This window comes from Nilaparvata lugens, chromosome 10, assembly GCF_014356525.2.
Source record: "Nilaparvata lugens isolate BPH chromosome 10, ASM1435652v1, whole genome shotgun sequence".
Classification (NCBI taxonomy): Eukaryota; Metazoa; Arthropoda; class Insecta; order Hemiptera; family Delphacidae; genus Nilaparvata; species Nilaparvata lugens.
The window spans coordinates 11,227,091-11,252,591 of record NC_052513.1 but is presented as its reverse complement, the minus strand read 5'-3'; the positions used below and the strand labels follow the sequence as shown (position 1 = coordinate 11,252,591).

At 33.9% G+C, this 25,501-nt stretch overlaps 1 protein-coding gene across 1 annotated transcript in view; it reads left to right on the top strand.

Moving 5' to 3' along the window:
- Positions 1 to 433: 433 nt before the first annotated feature.
- The window catches only part of LOC111064570 (eIF-2-alpha kinase activator GCN1), a 113,648-nt gene continuing 88,580 nt past the window's right edge, over positions 434 to 25,501 (top strand). The window contains exons 1-12 of the mRNA XM_039436620.1: positions 434 to 487; positions 572 to 674; positions 1,485 to 1,680; positions 2,771 to 2,932; positions 3,866 to 4,046; positions 7,233 to 7,485; positions 8,367 to 8,545; positions 10,362 to 10,461; positions 16,821 to 16,918; positions 17,428 to 17,583; positions 18,410 to 18,566; positions 24,402 to 24,646. Of these exons, the coding sequence (XP_039292554.1) occupies positions 470 to 487; positions 572 to 674; positions 1,485 to 1,680; positions 2,771 to 2,932; positions 3,866 to 4,046; positions 7,233 to 7,485; positions 8,367 to 8,545; positions 10,362 to 10,461; positions 16,821 to 16,918; positions 17,428 to 17,583; positions 18,410 to 18,566; positions 24,402 to 24,646 (1,848 nt within the window). The 5' untranslated portion in view covers positions 434 to 469. The remainder of the gene's footprint in view (positions 488 to 571; positions 675 to 1,484; positions 1,681 to 2,770; positions 2,933 to 3,865; positions 4,047 to 7,232; positions 7,486 to 8,366; positions 8,546 to 10,361; positions 10,462 to 16,820; positions 16,919 to 17,427; positions 17,584 to 18,409; positions 18,567 to 24,401; positions 24,647 to 25,501) is intronic.

Here is a 25,501-nt window from a genome sequence, read left to right as displayed (position 1 = left end):
GTTGAAGTTGTCGTAGCCTCTCCTTTTGATTCATAAAAGTAAACAGAAAAATAAATAATTATATGTTTTCCTTTTACTTTGTGGTAGTTCTCAATGCTGGATTCCGCGGCCTAAAATGCAGCCCTGCTTCAGTTTTTTGTTCTAGTCTGTCGTTAATATAATTATTCTGACATACCCAGTTTATCATCATCCCACCTTGTTCCATCATTCACAAATTTTACTCCAGCGTCATTGAAATATGAAAAAATGATTTTTAGATTAATACTCTCATGTTTGTATAACTTAAAAAATCGTTCTTCATAAATCATCAACAAATTATTGAAAAGCATAGATTAAAAATTGTAATTCTTTCTTGCCTCTCTTAAAACGTTCTTCTCTATGGTATGTGACAACAAAATAAACACCTGATTAGCGCTGAGCGCAGACCGCAGCTCAGCAGAGAGCAGAACCAAAACGGAAAACGCTAGAGATGGCCGACAACGAAGAGGTAATATCACGTCACGTGGAATTAAATTATTCTTTTTTTAATTGTATTTTAACAAATTTATTAATTCTATGCTCTATTTTCCAGCTTTCCAAAGCCCTCAAGGATTTGCCGTTACGAGTTCAAACCTCAAGCAGAAAGAATAGGAATGAAATACTTTCAAATGTGGCATCGGTTTTGAGCCATCCAGGTTAGTAGTATTCATTTCCATAATGTTATCAAGTGTAATGTTGTATTCTACAAAATTAAATATCATTGATTAATCTATTTTTAAGAAATTGCATTCAAATACAGCAGTAGTTATTATGTATGTATATTTTAAGCACTAAACAACTATATAAACAATTAGTTGAGTCGGCTTATTCTTCGGGTTTCGGTGCCTATTCAAAAAATTCTGTAATATTGAGAAATTTAGGTTTTCGAATGCAAATAATCTTTAGTATCACTTGGTAAATTTTATTTTTTTATTCCTGAACCCATATTTTAATGCTATTATGTGTAGCTAGTTGCAGTGTATTGAAAAACTAACCTATTGTGTTTGGTATTGTAATTTAAACTATTGCATCCATTAAGTTTACAATACTGTCAAGCATATTGTCTCTGCTCACTGTTACCTTGAATAAATAGTTTTTGTTAAACGAAATGAACTCTTAATTCTTAAATTATGTTCTACAATAACTTGATACTGACTAACTTATTTCAAGTAATCTTCGGTTTGGTTTGATATTAGTAGAAGATTATAGCCTACTCAAAAGAATATAATAGAAATTCTATTATTTTGCAACCTATGCACTCTATGCTAGCCAAAATTATTATTTCACTTCATGTATTTTCCTTGTCGTTAGTTCAAAATGTTGTTAAAACTATCAAGTCTGTTAAAAAATTCATTTGTTTGAAAATTCAACCAATGGCACAAACATGTACCACTTTTTAAAAACGAAATCATACTTCAAAATTACTTTTACTGCTCTAAACATTTCTGTTTGTATTTTTTGTTCAGGAATCACTGAAAATTTAGTGAAAGGAATATGCAAAACTCTACAGTTGACTTTGCCTCGCTATTGCGATGGTCAATCAAGGTCTTACGTCAAAAATACTATCTCAGCTCTGATCAAGGAACATCCAGATTGGACTATGAAGTACCTGACAGCTATTCTTGCAGATTCAGCTAATCAAAATTTGGCTCTTGTTTCAACGTAAGTATTAAAATAAATTGATGAAATATGAAATAATTACACATTTTAATTTTTAAATTGAATTTCAAAGATTAATAATTTTTAACGAGTTGATGAATTCTTCTATAAAAAAAATGTTATCAAAACTCATTTATTCAATATTTTAACTACAGTCGAATCTCCACAATTTGGACCTCTATAATTCGTAGGAAAAGCTCGTTTCCTTGAAAAATCTTGATAATTCGTAGTAAATTGATGAATTTCTGTCCCCTCGATAATTCATAGTAATATTAAGCGCTGGTTTATCTTCTACCTCTATAAATGGTTGTTTTAGCTTGAATATAACTCTCTATATAATGCTCTATAATTCTTAGTTTCTGTTTTTTCCATATATCATGGAAGGGGGAAATTATTGTAACATTTTGTTATGGTATCACTAACTAATTCTCCAGACATGAGTCATGAACCGGAAATTACATAGACGCCAGACGAAATCATTGTCTATTGACAAAGTAGTCTGTCGAGTATTATTAGAAATGCATAAAATTAGAACTTATTTTAGACATAAATGAGAATCAAGTTGACTCTTGTGATAATTTTTCATTTAAATTCTCGTATTTTTTGAACATTTTTTTTTGTAAATTCCATTTAGGCTATGTCTAATTTTATATACAGTATATTCATCTATTCATTTTATCTATTTTTCATTTAGGTATTTATTTTATTTATTCATTTAATCGTTTTATTTTTACATTTAAATTTATTCATTTCATCTATTTCAATCCATCACTAAATATTTAGCATTCCATAGTTTATATTATGTTTTCTCCTTCAACCTCCATGATTAGCCTCCTCTCCTCCTCCTCCTCCTCCTCCTCCTCCTCCTCCTCCTCCTTCTCTTCCTCCTTCTCCTCCTCCTTCTCCTTCTGCATCTTCATAGCCTCTATAACTCGTACTCCTCCAGCAGTAATCGCTTGGTCCCGTCAACTACAAGTTATAAGAGGTTCTACTGTGATATTATAAGTTTCTTCTACATTAATTGTTATAACAAACTCTTAAAAATCCAAACTATCATCAAAATGTATTGATTTCAACATTGATTTTTTTGTAGGAAAAATATAGCTCAAAGTGGCTTGTTTGCGTTGGAATGGTCCAGTCTGCTGGTGGAGCAAGGCTTGGGCAAATGCTCAAGCGTGGGCAAAGGAGAGTTCCAACGTTTGGTGGAAACACAATCAATCATCTTGTCCATCATCGTTGCCGCTGGAAACAAAAAGTGAATAAGAACTACATACTAACTTTATGCTAAATCACCCAATTCTATTTATTTCATTTTGTACATTTGATGAACATTCGGAGAGGCACAACAGGTTTATGCCTAAAGCCGTTCCTATTCTAAATAGTTAATTGTTTAGAGAGTAATAGTATAATATTTATTAATTAAATTTGAATAGTTTGATCAAGTGAGAGAAAACATGTTCAACAAATTATCCACAGTAAAAAGATCGAAAATAGTTTCAAAGTTAATATTTATAACTAGAATAATATCACTTCTGAATGAAGAATAAATAAGATAATGACAAAACTTTTATTGTGAAATAATTTAATTTAAAGAATTACCGATTAAGGAAATCGTTGGCACCTTGGTTATTCAACCATTACAAATTATTATAAATTAATCATTGTAATAAAATATCATGATTGATTTTTAAAACACCTGAAATCCAATCATAGCACTTGTATAATCTTATATAACTCTTGCTTGAACAAATACCTACTCATTAAGTACTATTTGTATAAGGAGGTTCACGTTATAATGACAGTGGAGAAAGATAGATGAATAGCGTTGCCAACTTGCCACTGCCTTCTATAGAGGATAGCTGATTCCAATAAATCTAACGTAATATTAACTGTTTAAAGTATTTTGTTCGTCAAGAAAATATAGTTTCTAATGATTAGATGATTAATTTTCATAACCGAGATTGAATATTTTGTTAATTATATTTCTACATTGATAAAAAATGTCTGGCAACATTCCGTGGCCAGAAAAGGATAGAGCTATCAGTTTTGTCAAATGATAGACAAGGATAGCAACCCCAAATGTTAATCAAATACTGCCATTATAACATGGACCTCACTATATACCATATTTTCTTTTAATTATTCAAGTGATATAACTTTATGACAATTTTTATTCTCTTTACCTCAGGCGAACCAACAAAGCCTACAAAGTTTTCTGCAGAATGTGGCGAAGTTCTCCAGAAATGGTTGAGCTGTATGGGAATGCGTTGTCATCGCTCCCAGCTACTGCCCACACTGTAGTGTTCGGCTCCTACTTCTTGCAGTTTCTCGGAGAATCCAAACAGAACGACATCATTGAAAAGTATAAGGTGAGTCTCTTCTAACAAAAATAGGCATCGGTTTATGTCGAAAATTTTAATGATAGAATTTTAAATTCTCTTATAATATACAGAGTTTCCCAGGAAATTCCAGCCGAAAACCATGGATTCTACAAGAAATTTGTAACAAAAAATCTGGTGTGGCGCACTCACACAACTTTCCTTGCCTTTATGATAATGGGCCATATGAATAAAGTTGAGCATTTGCTTATACTTCTAAAATATGGAGCATTTGCTTCATTTTCTATGAATAAACGTGAGCAAAACCTTTTGCTCATGCTCATCAAAAAAATAGTTTGAGCATTTGCTCAAAAGTAAAAGCTTTTGCTCAAAATTGTATGAATAAACTAGAGCATTTGCTCAACTTTTGAAGCAAATGCTTCAAAAAAGGTGAGTCTAGTCTAGAGCAGCTTATCACCTTTTGCTCATAGTAAAATGGCTCAACTAATTCGTATGAGAAAGAGGAAACTATACCAGATACGATCACAACCAATAGTTGAGAACTATAAAATTCTTTTTAGATTCAACCATGATACATATCACCATTATCCCTACAAAATCAAATACAAAAGATAGCCATCACAAAATAGGAAATAGGTATTAAAGAACATGAACGTGTAGACGATTATAAGAAGGCTATTGATATTATAAGAATATGCTGAAGATTATTATAGAGATGACATTTTTTCACGCTATTATTTCAAAATTCTAAACTCAACTAGCCTAAAACTCTATTCATAAATAGAAAACAGAGCCACAGAATAGGTACAGAATGGAAACTTGTAATAAAACGCCTATCTAACCAATGCTTTTAATATGACGCCAATACTAAACACGTCACGTGACCTTGGGAAGTTCCAATCCTGGTCTTCTGATTGGCTCGTGGCAGTGAACGAGATCAATTGATCCGGATCATTAAAGTGATCCGAACCTACCATCAATACTATTACAATGCGGCGCTTCCTAACAATATGGCGGATTTTGGCTTCAGGGTACTAGCCAAGTTTCCATACTGTATGTATACTGTGACAGAGCAGACGACGCAAACACAAGCGGTGCACCCTATTTGCATATTTAGCGCTTCCGTGAGCTATAAAAACAAACTAAGGCTACTAAAGCGAATCAGCTGATGAAAAATCTCTAAAATACCTGAGCATTTGCTCCAGAGTTCAGGAGCATAAGGTAAGAGTAAAAGGTAAAGCTTATTCATATAAAAATTAGCAAAATGCTTTTGCTTTTACCTTTTGCTCATGAGCAAAACCTTATGCTCCATGCTCTTGCTCATGAGCATTTGCTCTGGTTTTATTCATATGGGCCAATGTATCACCTGACGCTAGTGTACACGCGCATCTCAAGTCTACTATTCAAAGATCCAAGCCAGCTGGTGACAGGACAATAACGCTGGAGACACACGAGGTCTGCTATCTCTTCATGAAGAATGATTTAATAGAATCAACAGTTGCCAACAGTTTGCAATTGAAATAATAACATTTTCTCGAATTTCGAGCTTATTTTCAATTTTAGGTGAAAATGTTATTGAACATAAATTGTAGAGATTTTCATGCTCAATCTTTTCCATTCTGAGTTTTTTGTTTAAATTGTATCTAAAGCCTGATAATTGGGTATCTAAAATCAAACTTTGGAATTTTTACAGATATGAGACCTTATATATGTTTACTTATACTGAGACATTACTATTACTGAGACAGATATGTTTACTTATGGCAGTTGATAGAGCTTATCAATGACTATTTCAGGTATAAATTTGATCAAAATCGTTGGAGCCGTTTTCGAGAAAATCGCGAAAAGCCCTGTTTTTGACGACATTTCCGACATTTTAGCCGCCATCTTGAATTGCATTTGATCGAGAATGTTCGTGTCGGATCCTTATAGTGTAAAGACCTTAAGTTCCAAATTTCAAGTCGTTCCGTTAATTGGGAGATGAGATATCGTGTACACAGACGCACATACACACACACACACACACACACACCACACACACACACACACACACACACACACACACACACACACACACACACACACACACACACACAACACACACACACACACACACACACAACACACACACACACACACACACACACACACACACACACACACACACACACACACAACACACACACACACACACACACACACACACACACACACCACACACACACACACACACCACACACACACACACACACACACACACACACACCACACACACACACACACACACACACAACACACACACACACCACACACACACACACACACACACCACACACACACACACACAACACACACACCCAAATACAGACCAATACCCAAAAACCACTTTTTTGGACTCAGGGGACCTTGAAACGTATAGAAATTTAGAAATTGGGGTACCTTGATATTTTTCAGAAAGCAATACTTTCCTTACCTATGGTAATAGGGCAAGGAAAGTAAAAATGTCCAGTAAAGTTTTCTTATATCGACCTTAGTTTTCAAGATTTATAGATTTTTCGATATTTTTGAAAAGCGTCAATAACTAGAAAACTATCAGTCAAAATTTGATTCCAAGGATATGGTTGGAAAGAGGAAGAAGTTGCCAAATAGATTCATATAATTTGATTTTTGTTCACGTTTTTGTACTTTTTATGTGCGTTCAAACTGTTTGAAATTTTTTTTGAACTCGTCAAATGTACTTTTTCAACTTTGAGCGCTCATAAAAAGTTCGAAAACGTCACACAAAGGAAATTTGAAATTTCTTCCTCTTTCAAACTATATTATTAGAACTAGATTTTGACTGATGGTTTTCTAGTTATGAAGTTTTTCAAGAATATCGGAAAATCGATATGTATCGAAAACTAAGGTCGATATAAGAAAATGTTACTGTACATTTTTTGTTGCAAATATTATGTAGAATCTAAGGTCTTTGGCTATTACACCTTTCGTGGGACACTGTATGGCACATTCTTTTATTTTTATCCAAGTAAGTAAAATAATAACTTGACAGGTAAGGAAAGTATTACTTTCCCTTGAACATGAAGGTACCGAAATTTGGATTCAATTTTTTCTTCTTCTCATCCTCCTCCTCCACGTCCTCCTCCTTATCGTCCTTCTCCTCCTCCTCCTCATCCTGTATTCTTCAAATTTCAACCGATATGATTTGGTGGTTTGCAGCCGAACCTGCTAGACATTCTGCTGAAGGTGGGAGTGAGCTGCAAGGTGCAGCCGCCCGCGTTCCTGCTGGATGAAGCCAGGCCACTGCTGCTGCGCGTCAAGCACGACGAGTTCAGCCAGCTGCTGCTGCCCGCCATGCAGAAGGCCATGCTCAGAAACCCGGAGATCATCCTGCAAAGTGTCGGCAAGATCCTGCAAGGCGTCTCCATCGATCTCTCCCAGTATGCGCTCGATATCGGCAAAAGTCTTACCAGTAAGTAATCCAACTATATTCCATTATACATCATATTTATTTTTGAATACGGTAATAAAATTATTTTATTTCATAGGCCCGTTGCACAAGAGACGGTTAAATTTTACAAGAACCAATTAGAGGTTCTTGTCAAAAAAGCCTTCTCTGATTGGTTCTCGTGAAATTATCACAGTTAAAATTTAACCGGCTTTTGTGCAACAGGTACACAGTCTTATTTCTTGATTTTTAAAAATTCTATAGGTGTGATGTAAAGAGTAAAGTATATCAGCGGCTGCACTAATACTGTGTTGAATCTGAATCAGCAATCTCAAATTAGCCGATCGTCATTGGAAAAAATTAAAATGCAGTAACCTATACAGATAAGAACACAGTATAAATACATAATAATTGAAAATACCGTTAGTAATTAAACTATCAGTCTTATTTCTTCATTATTCAAATTCCTTGGATGTGATTGACAAGTAGTGGCTTTCTTGACGTGCCCCTCATCCTTGTGATGTAGGTGGTGAAATAAAAATGAAATGGGTTGTAGTATGACTTATTTTCATTGACAATACATAATCACAACTATGTGATGATTCGACAGGCAATTTTACAAAATTAATCAAACAATCCTGAATTAAAAGCTAACAGTGTAAGTTGAGATGATCATGTCTATTTCACTGATGGGTTAGTTCAAAAAACTACAAACCAACAATTCTGATTTTAATATGAAAGATTTTATTAGAAAATGCTGTTAACCAATTGCTGGTATATTATTACTGTTTAATAATTATTTCAAATATCCAATGACTTTTCAACTTTAAAATATCCAACTTTTGGAAATATTGAAGTTGTACTGGAATGCAAAAACTTGAAATGATGATTTGGTTTGATTGCAGCCAATCTGCACTCGAAGGAGGACTTGGCGCGACAGGAGGCGACCGATGCGTGCAAATACCTGGCAGCGCAGTGCAGCGATGCTTCGGCCCTCGAGTCACTGCTGCAGCACATGTTCAAGGTTTTCCACGGCTCTGAAGGAAAGTTGACGGTCGCCACACACAAAATCAGCATCCTCGAGGTCAGTTCTTCTCTAGATTTCCACCATGATTCGTAAATTTCATATTCATATTTATTTACTTGTCATGAACAGTAGTATTATATACTTTAATATAGACAATTGACAAAAAATGCACTCAGAAACAAAAACCATTACAAAATATAAAATAGACAATAGACTACTAAACAATAAAATGACCAAATACAGAATGAATTGAAGGTTTGAGCTTACACATAATATCAATTAGTCACCAAGCTTAAAAATGCCCCCTGTGGGTTGGGGGAGCTTTGAGTCGATCATCGTACTCAAGAATGTGTTGAAAACCAGAATTCACCCACAGTATCCATGCTTGTAGTAGGAGGCGACTAAAATGAACCTCAAGGCAACTCCAGAAGTTGCCTTGCCTTCAAACCCACGGGATCTGCCCCATCAGGGCAGTTTCGGAGGGGCAAAAATAAAAACCCAAGAGACCAGATTTAGGCAGAACTTCTTGGGAGAGGTGAGGCTTCTGACCCTGTGAAGTTTCGGAGGGGCAAAAAGAAAAAGACCAAGAGACCAGAGATGGGTGAAACTCCAGGCACAAATGTGGGTCTTGGGGCTGAGTCAAGGGTGGCCGGGCGCCCTAGAGGCAACTTGGCCATCCCTTTCTCAGCTGTAGGACCTTCAAAGAAGGCCAGGAGTGGAACTCACGTAGGTCACGAGGACTAATCAGTCTGAAGAGACTGCCAAGCATATCACACTGGATTGCAAAAAGCAACCGGGTGAGGAATGGGATGTTAGTATAGGGAAATAGGGATTATTGTAAAGAACACTGGTTGCATAACTAACATACTACTTGGGAACACAATAAGCTTCGGTTGACGTGTGGGGTTCTTTGAACCTTTGGATCCTTGAATCCGTCTCTTCAAAACAATATAAGCTTAAAAATACACATAATGGAACCTACATATTTGATGAAGATTCTACTCATCAATATCAAAAGAGACTATATGATTCATAAAGGAAATTTAAATTTTTTGCTAGTATAAATGCTAGTATTTGTGCTATCTTTCCGTATTTTTCTGCTTCTCAAAACTAAATTTCTTCTTCTCTACTAAGCACCACAGTCCGGGGTGAACTTTGGCTAACAGAACTAAATTCAATGTTTAATAAATGAAATTTTCAATAAACTTATGTACAGTAACTCTTATATTACTGAAAAGCTTCTTGACAGAATGCATCTATTTCATTTTTATGGGATGAGCTTCAATCCTGAGATAAACATACTGAAGTAGATAGATGAGCTAGATTAGATACTGAAGATAAGTATCATCTTCAGTAATGCTTATGATTGGAAACATCTACTGGGTTCAGCTTAACATCTATTTTCAATTTCATTGGATGTGCTTGAATTGGAATTTACAATATAGTAAATATCAAGGGAAATAGAAAGCATGATTTGTATAGTTTGTATACCTTTCCTCTGGTAATTTGTATTTCGCTATTATTTATCAATTTTTTTTCCAGTTTATTAGGCAGATAATTACAATCTTGTGGGACTGGAGTCTACTATTGAACTCACATACCACTTACATACTAAAGTGGATTTACTTGTTGGTTCATTCTTATATAAGTGGATATTCAAAGTAGGTAGATTTTAGTGTACAGTCACATGAGATTCTTCATGATAATTTGTCTTTGATAACCATCTGGATTATATTTCATTCATTGTCAGAAGTTGTTGATAAATTGCAACAAAGCACATATCTATCGTCGTACAACATGGATTTCCGCTCTAAGTAGGTAATCATATTTGATTGTTAATGTTTTAAAAAATGATTGTTGTTGATACTTGCAGGGAGCTGGTAACTTGAGTTATAACGCTCTGTCCGGAACAAGTGTACAGAGTGTGGCCTTGGTAGCTGCTGATCATTTCATCAAAGTTTTGGAAATCGAAGGTGACAAACATTTCTTTAATGACTATTGTTATGTGATGGTGATAATATTGAAAAAAATAAATTAATTATGGGTTTGTGTTTTCATAGAGAAATTTAGTATGGGTTCATTCGAAAAGTGTAGAATTAGGACTTCAACAATGAGACTTTAGTGATCTTGTAGTTGAATTTTGTGTGTAATTTTTTTTTCTGTTAAAAAATAATTTTCTCACATTAAGATTTTGCTAACTTGCGTCCGGGAAGCCTCCATTTTATGCAAGGTTGAGGTATTCTCACGGAACTGTATTTCCGTTAGCGATGGAAAATACACGAGTATTTGGGAATATTTCAAACTTGCATTATTTTCCTTTCCCACGGAATTATGCTCGTCTCCACGTGGACCGTTTTCTCGTTGGTGGAAGAGAAACATAATTTGCGTGGAATAGTTCAGTTCCAATCAAGCCGCGGCCGAATTCACATTTAAAATCCAGAGGTAGCCTCGGGCCTCGAGGGCTGAAAATTAACGTGTGTGTTGAATTTGTTTGCTGTTTAAGTTTGTTAATATGTATTATTTTTCGCCGTGAGTTAAGTTGAAGTAGTTTATTAATTATTTGAAGTGAATATGTCAATGTTTGTTTAAATTAGTAAGTTATCCGGGAGTAATCAGTGTAGTGAAAATTTCTAAATAGTAATGAATTTATAAATTGATCGATTGTTAGTGCCATTATATTTTCTAGCTCATGCTAAAAACCCTTGAATGACCGAGTCCCTAGTATCATAAATTTGTTATTGAGAAATGAGTCCACGCTACCTTCGTGAACAGTTAGAATCCAAATAAGCAGTTAGCAAAATCTTACATGCAGTCATCTTGAATTTTTAGAATGTGCAATGAACCGATATAGATTATTTTTGTTATTGTCCAAATTTAAATTAGTTTAATTCATTTAATAAAATTTTACAAGTTTAATAGAATGCTAAAGTTTGTTGTTTAATAAAGTGCCATGACTCGCCCTTTAGAATTTAGAGATCTCTTAATTGTACCGCCATTCTGGGTCGGTCGGTCACAGTTATATTCAAACACGTACAGTATTTTTTTTTTGCTGCTTAGCTTGTCTGAAGGGAGATATCAATAATATATATCATCTTAATGTATACTGTTATAATAATAGTCGCTAAAATACTTCTTTAAGTAGCTTCTAGATGGGTTGACGACCTTAAGTTTGACACTATAATATTTTATTGTTGAATGAAACGACTCATCGGAACATTCTTGAGATTATCATAAAAATTCTCAAAAATGTTGAATCATCTTCACTACTACACAAAAAGATATCCTATAGTCATAATTCTGATTCCACTGTAGGGAAAATTGATAAGAAACACTTATTGCTTATAAAAAACACTCTTTACTAGGTACAATGAATCAATATATATATGTATAATTCTTATAATCATTTGTTGATGGGGGTCCCTCGCGGGAAGTTCCCACCTAGCACGTATAAATAAAAGTCGTCAATGAGCCTTTTAATATTCGGAATTATAATGAATTCAAATAAAAAGCAAATCAAGTATGTCACTACTTACTGAAAGGAGATGGATTTCGAGTGGAATCGGAATCAACAAGCTATAAAATCCGATAATTCATCCAATTATCTAGTACGAGGTGAATCAAATGAAAACCTCAAGTTTTATAAATTATTTATTTTGACAACTAAGTAAAACTTACTTTTACCATTTTTTGAAATAGTCTCCTTGAAGTGTTATGCATAATGTTAAACCGCTTTGGAAGCACATGAATACCACGTTTGAAGAATTCTTTTGATTGTGCCTGTAGCCACTCATGCACCGCGATTTTCACTTCTTCATCACTTTGCAAATGCTTGCCATCCATTGCTGGAGAGGCGACGGGTGAAGAGGACTCTGTCTACAAGACATATAGGCATGCCAATGGATACTCCCGTCTACATAAACCAGTCTCTATGTCCGGCTAGAAGAATTTATTTGCTAAAACAAAAAGGGTGAAAAATCAGATGAACTTTAAGTTTCTATGGGTTGACAAAAGGGTAACATAAAGATAAGAAGAGACGAAAACTCGGCCATTCAGCTAATCAAAACTGATAATGATATCGCAAAACTTGCAGGCAGTGGAAGCGGCGTTGATAAGACGCCAACACAGCTGACTGCGAGTCGAAAAACTAACTAAAATAAAACAGTTATCAAATAAATCCCTGCTATGATAAACCCCAATGCACTCTACTATTACGATACCAATGTTATTTTATTTTTTGTTGTAAAGCTATTTATCTTTCTAATTCAATGTACTGCTATAGTTTATTATTTCATTATTAAAAATGAATTCTCCTGATGTAAACTCTGAATTGATAAAATTAAATTATCAAAATATTCGAGGTTGTCGCACTAAAACCAATGATTTGTTCAGATCTGTACTAGGTGAAACTTATGATATTGTAGCGTTGTCTGAGACATGGTTGAGTAATGAGATTCATGATAGTGAATTGTTCGATTCTCGTTATCGGGTATTTAGGTGTGACCGTGATAGATTGGTGTCTGGAAAGCGGTGGGGAGGGGGTGTACTTTGTGCAGTGAAAAACAGTTGGCATTCCCGACTCATTCATGTCCGGGCGACAGCGCGCTATGAATCTTTACTTGTCAAGTTATCTGCACAAGATAAAGTAATCTTTATCAATGTTGTCTATTTCTCCCCTGAATCTGGTCTTCTCGATTACTGTGACTTCTTTGATTTTATTGAAAGTGATAATAATATTTTTTCACATGATTTATTAATATTGGGTGACTTTAATCTGAATGAAATAAATGGTTCAAGTTTTAATTTTGTTGTGGTCCTAGTAAATATGCCAGACTGATGAATTGCATGTGTTTATTCAACTTAGTATCCTTTAATAATGTTTTAAATGCCAATGCCAAAACTCTTGATCTAGTGCTGAGTAATCTACCTCTGATTGTTTTGCACGAAACAAGCCCTCTGCTTGCTGAAGATCCACATCACCCAAGCTTAGATATTAGTTTTTTGATTAAAAGAGCCTCTTGCATCCCCCTTTGAGTATCGAGTATTACAATTTTAAAAAAGCAAACTACTATGAATTTTATCTCACACTTAGAGATTCAGATTGGCATAGACTTATGAATTCAACGATGTCGATCTCGCTGTAGACTATTTTTACGATTTATTGAATTATGCTTTCGCTTCGCATGTGCCCAAAATAAAATATTATTAAATCGAAGTATCCGGTTTGGTTTACTAGAAGCATTATCCAGATGATTAAATTAAAAAAGAAATGTGCACGGAAAAAATCGTTTTCGGGATATTATTTGAACAAATTCAAGGAATTGAGAGCTGCAATAAAAAGTGAAATCAACATAGCACAACAAAATTATATAGAATCTCTACAAAATAACATAAATTCAAACGTTAAACACTTCTGGAACTATGTTGCGAGTAAAAAGAGTCTAGATCGGACTCAAGTGTTTTGAGTGGAATGGGTGCAGGTATACCGATCGGAAGTACCGCAGGCTTTTGCTGATTATTTCTCATCTGTTTACAATAACAGCAACAACCGTAATAACATCCAACATAATAATGATAATGAATCATATGACAGCATTTCCTCATCTCCTCATCTTGACATATTACAAGTTTCATATATTTCTGAAAATGAAGTAAATTCAGCTATAAATAAACTTAAAGCAACTAGATCTTGTGGGCCTGACGGTGTACCAGCATACATTATAAAAGGTTGTAGAGATATTCTTATTCAACCTTTACAATTTATCTTCAATTTGTCCTTGAGATTGAATAAATATCCTAAAAAATGGAAAGCTGCAAGGGTGACACCTGTTCATAAGACTGGTGGAAAGAATATAATCTCGAATTTTCGTCCCATTACTATCCTCAATTCTCCAAGTAAGGTCTTTGAATATATTTTATATAGCAAAGTTTTCAACCATGTAAGACCCGCAATCTCCTCATTCCAACATGGTTTTATGCCATCGCGCTCAACTATAACTAATCTGTTGCAGTTCACCCAATCTGTCTCTTCGCAGCTAGACATGCATGGTCGTATGGATGTTATCTATTTAGATTACAAAAAAGCCTTTGATTCGGTGGATTTTGGGATTCTGTTGAAAAAATTGAAATGGTTTTGCCTGTCTGATAGTTTGATTGCATTTTTTGAGAGTTATCTAACCGATAGGATGTCTTATGTGGTTTTTAATAATCACAGATCTCTTTACTTTACCAATTCTTCTGGGGTTCCACAGGGGTCAAACCTTGGTCCCTTGTTGTTCGTCCTACTCATGAATGATCTGCCTGACCATATTAAAGAATCTAGTATTTTGCTTTTTGCAGACGATGTAAAACTTTTCAGACCTATTTCTAGTCTGGAGGATTGCTGTCTCTTGCAGCGGGATCTGAATGCGATTCATGACTGGTGTTTGAGAAATAGATTGGAAATAAATATATCAAAAACAAAATACATGATATTCACACGTCAGAAAAATCCTTTTCATTACAATTACAATATTAATAATGCAATCCTCGATTGTGTTATCCGTATAAAGGACCTGGGCGTCATAATGGACCCTACTCTTGAGTTTAAGGAACACCTAACACATGTTATGAATGGTGCTAATAGGTCGCTAGGGTTTTTATTCGAAATTGTAGGCCTTTTACAGCATGTGACGTTGTTTTGAAATTGTACTATGCTACAGTGAGGAGTAAACTTGAATATGCTGCTTTAGTTTGGGCTCCATTTCACAGCAGCGCTATTCTTGATTTAGAAAAAATTCAGAATAAATTTTTAAGGTATCTTTATTTTAAAAAGTTCAACGCATTCTGTCCGATAGCTTTTTCAACAGACAATCTAAGGTTGATATTTAATGTTCAAAGATTGGAAGAAAGGAGATCTGTCAGTTCCCTCTTGCTATTATATAATATCCTAAACAATCAAGTATTCATGCCAGAATTTATAAGTATGTTGCAACTTCATGTCCCGTTTACTACACAAAAAGATATCCTATAGTCATAATTCTGATTCCACTGTAGGGAAAATTGATAAGAAACACTTATTGCTTATAAAAAACACTCTTTACTAGGTACAATGAATCAATATATATATATGTATAAATTCTTATAATCATATGTTGAGGGGGGTTCCTCGCGGGAAGTTCCCACCTAGCACGTATAAATAAAAGTCGTCAATGAGCCTTTTAATATTCGGAATTATAATGAATTCAAATAAAAAGCAAATCAAGTATGTCACTACTTACTGAAAGGAGATGGATTTCGAGTGGAATCGGAATCAACAAGCTATAAAATCCGATAATTCATCCAATTATCTAGTACGAGGGTGAATCAAATGAAAACCTCAAGTGTTATAAATTATTTATTTTGACAACTAAGTAAAACTTACTTTTACCATTTTTTGAAATAGTCTCCTTGAAGTGTTATGCATAATGTTAAACCGCTTTGGAAGCACATGAATACCACGTTTGAAGAATTTTGACTTTTGGTTGTGCCTGTAGCCACTCATGCACCGCGATTTTCACTTCTTCATCACTTTGCAAATGCTTGCCATCCATTGCATCTTTATGCTTTCCGATCACATGAAAGTCACTAGGGGCAAGGTATTATAAGGTATAAGGTGGGTGCATTAGGCATTCAAATTTGATATCCTGAATAGTTTGAATCGAGAGACGGGCTGTATGTGGTCGGGCATTGCCATGCTGTAACAACACACTTGAAGTGACAAGTCCTCACCGTTTACTCCTGCTTGCTGTCCGAAGTTGATTTTTAAGCGATTTGAATAAGAGGTACTGTTTATTGTCATTCCCCTGTCAATGTAATGCTCCAAAATTACTCCGTTCACATCCCAGAAGAGAGTCAGCATGAGTTTTCCTGCTCATCGCTGAGTTCAGATTTTTTGATTTTGGCGATGGCGCCATTCCTTACTTGCTCTTTGTGTTTCTGGTTGATGGTAATGTTTTTTCTGTACAAACATAAATCATCATACTGTACTGTCATCCTGCAATGAATTTCCATTGGTTTACACCTTCACTGCTCAAGTAACGAATGACTGATAGCTATTCTAACGCGGTGCATATTGATAATGGGGCGGCCATATTGAAACTGAACTCACCGCAAGTTGTGTGTAGCAAGGTCACTGTAGCAATGCACCTGGTAGTCATTGTGTGAGCTTCAACGAACATCCCTGCCAACTACCGGATCAATCCTATAACTTCTCGCAACTTTACAACACTTTTAAGGTTTTCATTTGATTCACCCTCGTACATTAAGAAATTAGAATTTACGCAAAGTTTTCATGTCGTGTTGTATGATTTTTCAGTGCATGAGAAAACGCTTATCAAATCTCTGGAAATGCTATCACTGTGGTGTGCAAAATTCACTACGCAAACTCCTACAAGGATTATCAATTGGTTGATGGTAAGTCACATTTATTTCTCATAACAGAATTAAAAATTGATTTACTCTTTCTGAATTTTTCGTGAAACCCAATTTACTCATTTTATTTATTATCATTACTAAAACATCAAAGTCAGAATAAAAACAAATTGAGCACCAAATATTCTTAAATATATTGAAAACAGATTTCTCTGCTTAAAATTTATTAAGAGAGCACAATGTACATGCATTTCATACTATTTGTATTATGTAAATGATATTTCTCCACTGTGTGATTTTTATGTAAGATTTTCCAATCGTTTTAGGAGTTGCTTCCTCAATTTTTCAACCCAGTTGAAATGTTGACAGTCGTGCACACATTTTGATTTTGGAAGGTACTCGTATTAATCAGTAGCATAAAATTATTCCAATCCTATTTCTCATTCCAAATACATTTTCTATTGTGATTGCTTCAATTAAATTGAACACAAATAGTTGAATAGTTTAGTAAGGTATATACTACTAATTGACGGATTAAATTTTGATTTCAGAAAGGAATTGGCCTGAAAACGTCTACAGCCAGCGTACGAACCGCTTATATAGAATGCATGTCAGCCTGCCTCCATGGCAACACTCTTTCGCAGGGCGTGGAACTTGTGCCATTGTTGATTAAGAGCGTAGAAAAGGCTGTCTCCCAGCCCACTCAGGTAAGCAAGCTAATAGTTTCAAAGCAACTATTATTTTCTATTGTCAATCAACTGTAATATAAAAATAATTCGTTAATATATCTATTACATTTGATTTAATAGGCTAGATACAGTTATCTATTGGTAATAGTCAATTTAGTCGTCTTATCAATTCTATTAAATTTCCATTGTAATGTATTCACAATTGAAAGTGAAGAGGTAGAGAGGCGAAGTCTGAGAAGTCTATAGTAGACTACTTTCATCATTAAATCCAAATTAATTTCTTGTTCTGCAGAATATTATCCAAGTTCATCATGCTTATGAATGATCTAACTGAAACTCCTCAGTCTCTCACCCATTGTCCAAAACTCTAATAAATGTGGGATTCATGTTTTGTTTGTCTTTATAAACTGTATTGATTTTGTTTTTGTGACAAATTAAGTTTTCTATTCTATTCTAGTCATACAGTGTTTTATTCCAATAAGATACTGTATACTTGTTTTTTCTGAGGATGATGCCCACATGAGCTCTAGGTTTGTGCGTGGGTAATGAGGCGGATAATAATGAGAGATCAATGGACCTATAGAAACGCGTGCATTTGTACAGATCAGTTTTGTTGGTTATTTCTGTAAACTTTGTTCTATTCACCTACTTTCTACGAGTTCATATCCAAGTAATTTCTAGGTGTCTAGTTACTACCTAATTACTAGGGGTCCAGTCAGTATTTACATATTTCTTAGGTATTTAGTAACTTCCGTTAATTTTTAGATGTGTTAGTGTGTGTAGTATTTCAGTATGCTTTAATATCTTTTAAATTAAAAAAAAAATCAATTTATTTCATTTTCAGGTGCTTTCTGTGACTGAAGGTTTGACAGCAGCTTGTCTCCTGCTTAAACTAGCTACAGTTGAGAACAGTGATTCGAAAATGAATGGCTTGTGGAACCTCATCACTAATTCTGAAAAGCAAATATTTGTCTCCGAAAAGTTTATCACGGAACATGATGGATAAACGGAATCATTTTATGCTTCTAGAATTCAATAAAGTATTCTGCAATAATATACTATCATTTTATTTGGATGAATGGAATACAAATGAGATATTATAAACTATTCAAATTCAATTTTCAGAGTATAATAGAATCTAACCTCAAACCTCCTAGTTACAGCGTTTATCACGGAACATGATGGATAAACGGAATCATTTTATGCTTCTAGAATTCAATAAAGTATTCTGCAATAATATACTATCATTTTATTTGGATGAATGGAATACAAATGAGATATTATAAACTATTCAAATTCAATTTTCAGAGTATAATAGAATCTAACCTCAAACCTCCTAGTTACAGCGTTTATCACGGAACATGATGGATAAACGGAATCATTTTATGCTTCTAGAATTCAATAAAGTATTCTGCAATAATATACTATCATTTTATTTGGATGAATGGAATACAAATGAGATATTATAAACTATTCAAATTCAATTTTCAGAGTATAATAGAATCTAACCTCAAACCTCCTAGTTACAGCGTTTATCACGGAACATGATGGATAAACGGAATCATTTTATGCTTCTAGAATTCAATAAAGTATTCTGCAATAATATACTATCATTTTATTTGGATGAATGGAATACAAATGAGATATTATAAACTATTCAAATTCAATTTTCAGAGTATAATAGAATCTAACCTCAAACCTCCTAGTTACAGCGTTTATCACGGAACATGATGGATAAACGGAATCATTTTATGCTTCTAGAATTCAATAAAGTATTCTGCAATAATATACTATCATTTTATTTGGATGAATGGAATACAAATGAGATATTATAAACTATTCAAATTCAATTTTCAGAGTATAATAGAATCTAACCTCAAACCTCCTAGTTACAGCGTTTATCACGGAACATGATGGATAAACGGAATCATTTTATGCTTCTAGAATTCAATAAAGTATTCTGCAATAATATACTATCATTTTATTTGGATGAATGGAATACAAATGAGATATTATAAACTATTCAAATTCAATTTTCAGAGTATAATAGAATCTAACCTCAAACCTCCTAGTTACAGCGTTTATCACGGAACATGATGGATAAACGGAATCATTTTATGCTTCTAGAATTCAATAAAGTATTCTGCAATAATATACTATCATTTTATTTGGATGAATGGAATACAAATGAGATATTATAAACTATTCAAATTCAATTTTCAGAGTATAATAGAATCTAACCTCAAACCTCCTAGTTACAGCGTTTATCACGGAACATGATGGATAAACGGAATCATTTTATGCTTCTAGAATTCAATAAAGTATTCTGCAATAATATACTATCATTTTATTTGGATGAATGGAATACAAATGAGATATTATAAACTATTCAAATTCAATTTTCAGAGTATAATAGAATCTAACCTCAAACCTCCTAGTTACAGCGTTTATCACGGAACATGATGGATAAACGGAATCATTTTATGCTTCTAGAATTCAATAAAGTATTCTGCAATAATATACTATCATTTTATTTGGATGAATGGAATACAAATGAGATATTATAAACTATTCAAATTCAATTTTCAGAGTATAATAGAATCTAACCTCAAACCTCCTAGTTACAGCGTTTATCACGGAACATGATGGATAAACGGAATCATTTTATGCTTCTAGAATTCAATAAAGTATTCTGCAATAATATACTATCATTTTATTTGGATGAATAAAATACAGATAAGATATATATTATAAACTATTCAAATTCAATTTTCAGAGTATAATAGAATCTAACCTCAAACCTCCTAGTTACAGCGTTTATCACGGAACATGATGGATAAACGGAATCATTTTATGCTTCTAGAATTCAATAAAGTATTCTGCAATAAGATACTATAATTTTATTTGGATGAATGGAATACAAATGAGATATTATAAACTATTCAAATTCAATTTTCAGAGTATAATAGAATCTAACCTCAAACCTCCTAGTTACAGCGTTTATCACGGAACATGATGGATAAACGGAATCATTTTATGCTTCTAGAATTCAATAAAGTATTCTGCAATAATATACTATCATTTTATTTGGATGAATAAAATACAGATAAGATATATATTATAAACTATTCAAATAATTCGATTTTTAGAGTAGGATAGAACTTCTAACCTAAACTTCCGTTGACATTCAGATTGGCCAAATTTCAAGTGTGCTAAAACAGCTGATCAAAAACTTTTCATAATTTGTGTTTATCATTCAATAATTAAAACATTTATAATAATATCATCTTATTGTCATTTGGAAGAATAAAAAGTATAAACTCAACCTCTTACATAATCTTTTAGACAAATCATAATAAAAAATAAAAAATACTTGGACAATTTCTTGATATTCAGATTACCTCAGATTTGCTAGAGCTATGACCTTCCACTTTTGCTTTCGGAAGTGCTTATAATAGACAATTATTCTCATATGTATATTGTTTATTTTTCTGTGTGGCGAAAAATAACGTTCTCACCATGGGCAAAAATGTTTTTTCGGCTCTCAATCTTTTCTAGTCCTCGGCCTACGGCCTCGGACTTGAAAACCGATTTCGAGCCAGAAAAGTCTCATTTTCGGCCCTAGGTGCGAAATATACTATTACCATAAGTTCAGAAATATTCTAAAAATGTATAATATGTCATTTTAAGGTCGATTTTCCAAATACAATAACTACAACCTCTGAAACTGCCATTGATAATTTTATTACAAATATTTGTGATGAAAACTTAAAAGTGTCAGGCATATATCAGATCATGATGCTCAGCTATTTGAAATTCTCAATGTTAGTAACTTTCACAAAAAAAAACAATAAGAGGTCTTAGCAGGAGATTTGACGACTATAATTCCAATATATTTTTCAAAGATTTAGAGAGCGTCAATTGGATGGTTGTTTATCAATCTTCAGTAAGTGATAAGTATAATGTATTTATTTCAATTTTTTCATATTATTTCAACATTAATTTTCCAAAGCTATTTATGAATGAGAAGGAAACAAATAAGGATAAATATTCGAGCAGCGAGGAAAAAGAGAGACTTATTAGAGCTTGAAAGAATATTTAGAAATACAAAGAGTGGTGATTTAAAAAATCAAATTAAAACTAGAAAGAGAAATTTGAGACATGAAATAGCAATAAATAAACAAAAAGTCTTTGACAAAAAAGTCGCCAATGCAAGAAATAAAAATAGAGTTATCTGGAAGATTGTTAACGATAATGTTGGTAAAAACAAAAATAAAAACTCAAATATAAGTGTTATAGATTTTGGAATTCATGTAACAAACCCTCTTACTATTAGTAATATCTTTAATGATAAATTCCTCCTTGATATCGGGCCATTTTCCAAACATTTTAAAGGTAGCCAGGGTTTTTCCAATATTTAAGAAGGGTGATGTCAGAGAACCTGCTTGTTATAGACCAGTATCTATTTTATCGGTATTTTCTAGAATTATTGAACGTGTGGTGTACATGCAGCTAATAGAATATTTAGAAACAAATAACATTTTGGACAAAGAGCAGCATGGGTTTCGCTCTAAAAAGTCCACGATAACTGCTGGAGTCGAATTCATTAACTCTATCGTAAATGCAATCGACAAAGGAAAATTTTTGGCATATTCTTAGATATGACTCGTGCTTTTGACAGTGTGAGGCATAATGTTTTGACAGATGTGTTGAAAACTCTAGGTGTAAATGGAATGGAACAGACATGGTACCTGAAGGATAGGCAACAATTTGTTGAGATAGAGCATATTGAAGAAACGTATGGGCTGCAATATAAAATCAGATACCGCTCTGACCTGAGGAGTCTGAAATATGGTGTCCCTCAAGGCTCAATATTGGGTCCTTTATTGTTCCTGTGCTACATCAAAGGGTTGCCTGGGGTGGTCCAGGGGAAAGCTGCTGTTTGTCTTTATGCTGATGATGCAAACATCATCTTCTCGGGTGAATCCATTGAAGAGATTGAAGCAGCATCCGCTGTTGGCTTGTATTCCATTAATAAATTTCTAAATAATAGGAATCTTCTTTTAAACGCCAGCAAGTCCATTGTAGTTCCTTTTTCAACAAGGTAAAGAATTAATCATTGGTCCCCAAATGTTGAAATAAATGGCGAAACCTTAGAACTAGTGGATGGCACAAAATTCTTAGGCCTTGATATTTGATAGCAGCTTATCATGGGATAAACATGTTTCTCAGGTTGTAAAAAAGATATCCCCCGGCCTTTTTGCTTTGTGGCAATTGACATATATCTGCAGTATACAGACAATGAAATCCCTCTACCACTCTTTAATACCTTCTCATCTGGCATACGAACTTGCTATCTATGGAAGTACAACCAAGAGTAACCTTGATAAGATACTATTACAACAAAAAAAGAGCTCTCAGAATAATAATGAAGTTAAAAAGATTAGACTCAGTAAAACTCGTTTTTCCACAGTTTGGAATCTTAACAATCTATGGGAAATATTTTTTGACGTAGTCATGTACTTTAAAAAATACTCGTCAACAAGATCAAGAAACGAAACACATGGCTACAACACCATATTGGAAGGATCGAGGAGAGGCATAGATTGGATTTCTTTAAGAAAAAAACATTTTTTATGGGGAGAAAATTTTTCAATATACTTCCTAGAGAGTTGACTTTTGAATTGAATTTAAAATGAAATGTAATTGTTGATATGAATGTGAATTTGTACATATAACCTCAATTTTCACAATATATTGTCTAGATATCAGAAGTTAGTCGCTAAATTGTCCATATTTTTTAGTTCTAGCGCTTTGGGTGAATTTTATCCTTTTTTCTTTTCTTCACTTTGTATATTTATTTTAGCTGATCCAATGAATAAATAAATAAACGATTAGGTCCTCATTACACAAGGCAACCGGTCGCTCACTCCGTCACTTATAGGGATTGTTTAAAAGCATGGCTGTCGGGCTGGCTGCCCTAGTCAATAAGCTTCATATGAACCAATGCTCGATAACTGAGTGAGGGAATTGCTTTCTTCTTTCTTCAGTTTCAAGATAGATTTTTTAAATAATCACTTTTTGGAGTTTGATACTTCTTCTTTTGTCTTTTGCTGAGGAAAAGATTGATGCCCAAATAAGCACTAGGCTAGGAATATATCTATTCCTAAATTCCATTGCCTTTTCAACTTGGAGAAAAACTGAATCGATGTAACTTTCTGAAGCTAAGTCAATTTATTTATTTATTCATTAGTTCAAAATTACATATAAAATTATATTGGAAGAGAAAAAACAGGCAAACCCTTTAATATTCCTCTCCCAAATTTAGATTATGAGTTTGAAATAAGGTCAACTCACTTTTTGCTTTAAATTTACTCATGTTATAAAAAGGAACAAGTTTCGGTTGTTACAACGTTATCAAGCTCTAGTTAAAGTAATCTCCAGATTTGATCATCGACAAATTTGTCAATTATAATAGGTCTGCAGTGAGATTAACTTCAAGTTTTCAATATTCCTTATAAATACTTCGAACCATCAATATCAATAACAACCATAATAATATTTAACCCTTTCGCTGTGAGATATTCCTTGTCAAAGTAGTGTTCTCAGTGCCATAAAGAAAACGTATAAATACGTTGAATGAGTAGCTTGCTTAACAGATCAAGCACGTAATTATACGTTTTCAACTTTGAGCTCACTGTACCATTGCTTCCCAATCGATAGCTCAAAGTAAATGTAAAGGCAGTTTGCTTGTAATTTTTTTTACTGTTATTTGTCTTGTAAAATTGGTGTAGTACCGTTTGAAGTTGAATAAATAAGTCAATCAATTTTGTGGTTTGCAGCGCTGTGGCTGGTGATGCAGCTGTGCGAGAAACTGATGCTGGAGCACGGTGACAAGCTGACCGGGTCCCCCGCCCCGCTGCACCGCGCCATCGTGTTCTGCCTGGCTTCGCCCAGCTCCAGTTTGCGGCGCAAGTGTCGGCCGGCCGTACGCCGCATCGTATCCTCGCTAATCGGCACCAACTGCGCGTGCGCTCTGCTCACCGAGTTCAACGCCTTTCTCAACAATCCAAAAATACAGGTATTCACTCATTCCTCAAAATAAACTTGAAGCGAGATTCACGTTATACCTAACTCTGGTACCTAAATCTGATCTAATATTTATTGTTGATTCTTTTTAATAATTCCTCAAATATATTCGTCAAGAAAAATATATTTTATGATGATTTATTACCTTAAGAGTGCGGGTCATCTACCGCCATATTGGATTGAATGTCCCATAAGATCAATGTTATCTTTTGGAACGTTTAGCGTCGTTATTTATGGACGGAAATTTACGTATTATACATCATTGGAAACAGAATAAAATTCTTCAAAGCATGTATTTGTTACTTTTTTCATTTTAAAACTACTTCCTATAATTAAATCAAAAATAAACTTTTCAGAGTTTAAAATTTTTTTCTAGGGTTTTGGAAGGAATATTTGAATTTTGAAAAAACACATTCCTTGCTCAATTAAATTCTTTATCCAATGCAATTTTTTTCAACAAGATCCGATGTAAACTGTAGACGTGAGAGATTCCAAAAGTAATGCATGACTTGTCTAAAAGGACCACTGATTGTGACGGTTGGTTTGTCGTAGTAGTTCAGCAGACTGCCGTAAGATAGTAGCACGCTCGGTCGCTTGCTCACTCTCATTTTGGAGGGAACTCAAATTTCACATAATGTCAAATCTGAATATTTCTTGTGGGTTATGTTTGGTTGTTCACTCTAGTCTTCTGCTGCGTCCACGAGTGAAGTGATTTACAGTTCCTTACAATAATAGTTGTTCAATTGGAAGAAAATTATAGGAAGTTGAAGCTGTTTTGTTTATCTATTTGTTGAATTACCCATAGTTTGTCTTTGTTGAATCTTCAGTGTTTAAACTTAGTTTAGTT